Source organism: Pinus tabuliformis, chromosome 6, assembly GCF_031772625.1.
Source record: "Pinus tabuliformis cultivar Carrire ecotype Pingquan chromosome 6, CPIR1, whole genome shotgun sequence".
NCBI classification, from domain to species: Eukaryota; Viridiplantae; Streptophyta; class Pinopsida; order Pinales; family Pinaceae; genus Pinus; species Pinus tabuliformis.
Genome location: NC_142292.1, coordinates 241,528,709 through 241,531,936, shown reverse-complemented (window position 1 = coordinate 241,531,936; position 3,228 = coordinate 241,528,709). Strand labels below are relative to the sequence as shown.

General features: G+C 40.7%; 1 protein-coding gene across 1 annotated transcript; it reads right to left on the bottom strand.

Annotated features, from left to right (window-relative positions):
* Nucleotides 1-649: 649 nt before the first annotated feature.
* LOC149258297 (uncharacterized) lies at nt 650-1,243 on the bottom strand. The gene has a single exon (XM_089409729.1). It carries the CDS (start codon nt 1,241-1,243, stop codon nt 650-652), a length of 594 nt encoding a protein of 197 aa, XP_089265855.1.
* Between the last annotated feature and the right edge of the window lie 1,985 nt (nt 1,244-3,228).

The window sequence follows — 3,228 nt, the reverse complement described above, 5'->3', positions numbered from 1 at the left end:
CTCTGCTGTGAACCATGACCAACAATGGTTAATCATGCTTGAATATGGTCAACCATGGTCAATGTCTTTATGGTTAATCATATCCAGCCATGGTAGACTGTGGTTGACCATAAAGACATTGACCATGGTCGACCATAATCAAGCATGATTGACCATCATTGATCATGGTTCACCGTAGAGACACTGATTAACCATTATGACCATGGTTGATGATGGTGGAACATGCTTCACTATGGAAGATCATCATTGAACATGGTTGACAATGGTAGACAATGGTTGAGATTGACTGACCATGGTTGAACATGGTTGAGCATGTTTGACCAGATTCAACCATGGTTGACCATATTCAATTTTATAAATTCATTAATAAATTTTATTAATAAATTTATTAATATTAATTAACCAATAATTGATCTAAAATCTTATATTTATAATAATTAATATTTTTTTTTACAGAAACGGTTATGGGACTTTCATTAACTGTTTGACAAAATACCATGAGTTCGGTTACAAAATCTGATACTGGTTTCTTGGAATCTCTCCAACCAACTGAGCATGCCACAAACACTTTTGAATCGCATTTTTTTACAATTTTTCACATGATCTTTTCCTGCTATCTTCCCTAGCTTATGGATACAAACAAACTGCTTTAGGAAAAGACTGAAGAACATAGAGATATTTTGGGGATTAGGTCCCAGGAGAGTTCATTATCTCTAAGGATAGATCCAGCATCTAGCTGGGCTGCTCTATTTGCTTCTACATCTGCTTCCTTGTTATTTGTTCTTAGAATATGGAAAAATGTCAGCTTCATGTGTTTTATCATGCTTTTGATTCTTGAAATTGTCCTTGCCAGTCGTAGATATGCTAGATTTGCATTGTTCACCATTACATTTATAATGATTTGGGAATCTCCCAGCATAGTTGCTTTTGTGAGTCCCATGTCCCTCAGTGTTTTGATCCCTTGGAACAGTGCCATGACTTCCGCTTGAATGCTTGTGGTGAGGCCTAGACCCCAAGCAAATCTGTGAGTGGAAGGCTCTTTTGGATTTATGATTATGCCTCCTGCTCCAGCCCTTCCTGGATTTCCTTTGGCTGCTCCATCAAAGAACAAGAAAGGAAGAGTTTGATTATTCAACCAAGCTTGAAATTCTTCTCCGTTTTTCCTTATTTTCCAGTCTTTAAGGCATAGAGGAGATATTGTAGACTTTTGAAATTTTAGATTGAGAGCTGCTCCGAACTCCATGTCATGCTGGCTTAAATTTGAGTCGTCATCAGCTAATCATTTAGCTGTCCTTTAACTGTGTGTGCAACTACTTTATAGTTTTGTTCCTTATCCCTGAAGATCCTCCTATTCCTCTCCAACTAGGCTTGCCAGCTAATAAATTTGGGCAGGGCAGTCCAAGCAAATTTGACAATCTTGTTTTTTGGGCCTGGTCTTGGATATCTAGTCAACCACCCAGCAAACAAATCCGGAACTGCGTGGGGGAGGTTGGGCATCATTTTCTGCGTTCCAAGGAGCTCCTGCAAGATTTGAACTGTAAATTTGCATTCCAGAGAAATATGGACAGCAGATTCAGAGTTTTCTTTACATAGAATGCATCTTGAAGGACCAAGAAATCCCCTTTTCAACAGTCTATCCTCTCTTAGGATTTTTTGATGGCATAACAGCCAGCAGAAAAAATCAATCTTTGGGATAGTAGGAAAATTCCAGATACCTTTCCAAGGCGCCAGATTGGGGGGGACGTGGGGTCTCTCCGTGATCTTGGCATAGCCCTGAGACACTAAATATCCTGTCTGATGCGCTCCCAACCTCTCGAATCTTTCCTTCTCGCGTGGATAGGGGCAGCTCCATGAAGCATCTGAAGAAGCATTGCATAATCTAATAACCACGCAGCTGGAACGTTGGGCATTTTCCAGCCTGCCCAACTATCTCCATGCTAAGAAGATATGTCCCATAGCGTATTTAGATTCGCTTCTTCCATCCACGCCTTTAGTTCTTTCCTTAGACTCGAGTTTTCAATCGGAGGTCTATTCATAATGCTATCCTCCCAGATTCTAATGTGCTTGCCATTCCTGGGAATCCAATAAGCGTTATCTCTGATAAGAGGCCCAACTTTAAATATTAGCTTGCTGAGGGGGGATCTGATCTGTTCTTTAGGTTGCTCCAGGCAACGTAGTCACTGCCCTCTGAAATATTTTCGTCACAACACCAACTGGACCCATCCAGGCTTTGGTGCTATGATCTTCCAGATCAGTTTAGCACCTAATGCTAGATTCTGAGTTCTTAAATTTTTGAAATTTAATCCTCCTTCTTGTAGCAGCCTGGCAACTATATCCCAGTTTACTAATGAGAGTTTATTTTCATTGTTCTTGCCTCCTTTCCAAAGGAATTTTCTGATTAATTCATCCATGTTTTTAATGACTCCCATTGGTGCCAACAGTACAGAAAATTTAAACAGAGGTAGGTTGCTTATTACTGATTTTATTAACACTGAATTCCTTGACAAATTGAGCCAATGTGACCCCCAGACCTGCATTTTGTTTTTGAATTTTTCTATCTGTGGAGACCAGTCCTTACTTGTAGCCCTCTTGTGGAAGATTGGCAGCCTGAGGTACTTGAAGGAAGTCCAAGAAGCTGATGCTGCAAATCCTAGGCATCTGGCAATGGAGTTGGCAGCAGCCACTGATACATTCCAGCAATATACGTGTCACTTACCCTTGTTTAGTTCGCTGCCGGATGCTTGGCAGTAATATTCTAGCACCTCTTTGAATTTCCTTACCACTAGATGAGAAGCAGCCCCAAGAAGCAGAGTATCATTTGCGAAGAGTGCATGATTGATGCATTTGATCCCTCTTGTTATGCCCAATCCAACTATTTCTTGTTCTTGTTGTTTCTTATTTAAGTGGAAACTGAGGACAGAGGCCTACAAAACAAAAAGGAGAGGTGACAGGGGGCACCCCTGCCTCAGCCCTCTAGTTGCTTTAAAGAAATCGGTAGCCCTGCCATTCACTAGAGGAGCAATCCATGGTTCGGAGATACAAGCTCTGATCCATTTTATAAAATTTTGTCCAAAACCTAGCTTGTGCATTACATCAAACATAAATTTATGCCTTACGCGATCAAAATCATTTGCTAGGTCGAGTTTAATAACCATACCTTTTTCTTTCCGTCGGAGGCTTGAGTGGATCGCCTCTTAGACCAAGATGAAATTGTCTACCAACTGCCTG

Bases quoted from the DNA above. Each gene is read 5' to 3' on its own strand.
- LOC149258297 (XM_089409729.1), bottom strand. From the start codon at position 1,243: ATGGAGTTCGGAGCAGCTCTCAATCTAAAATTTCAAAAGTCTACAATA.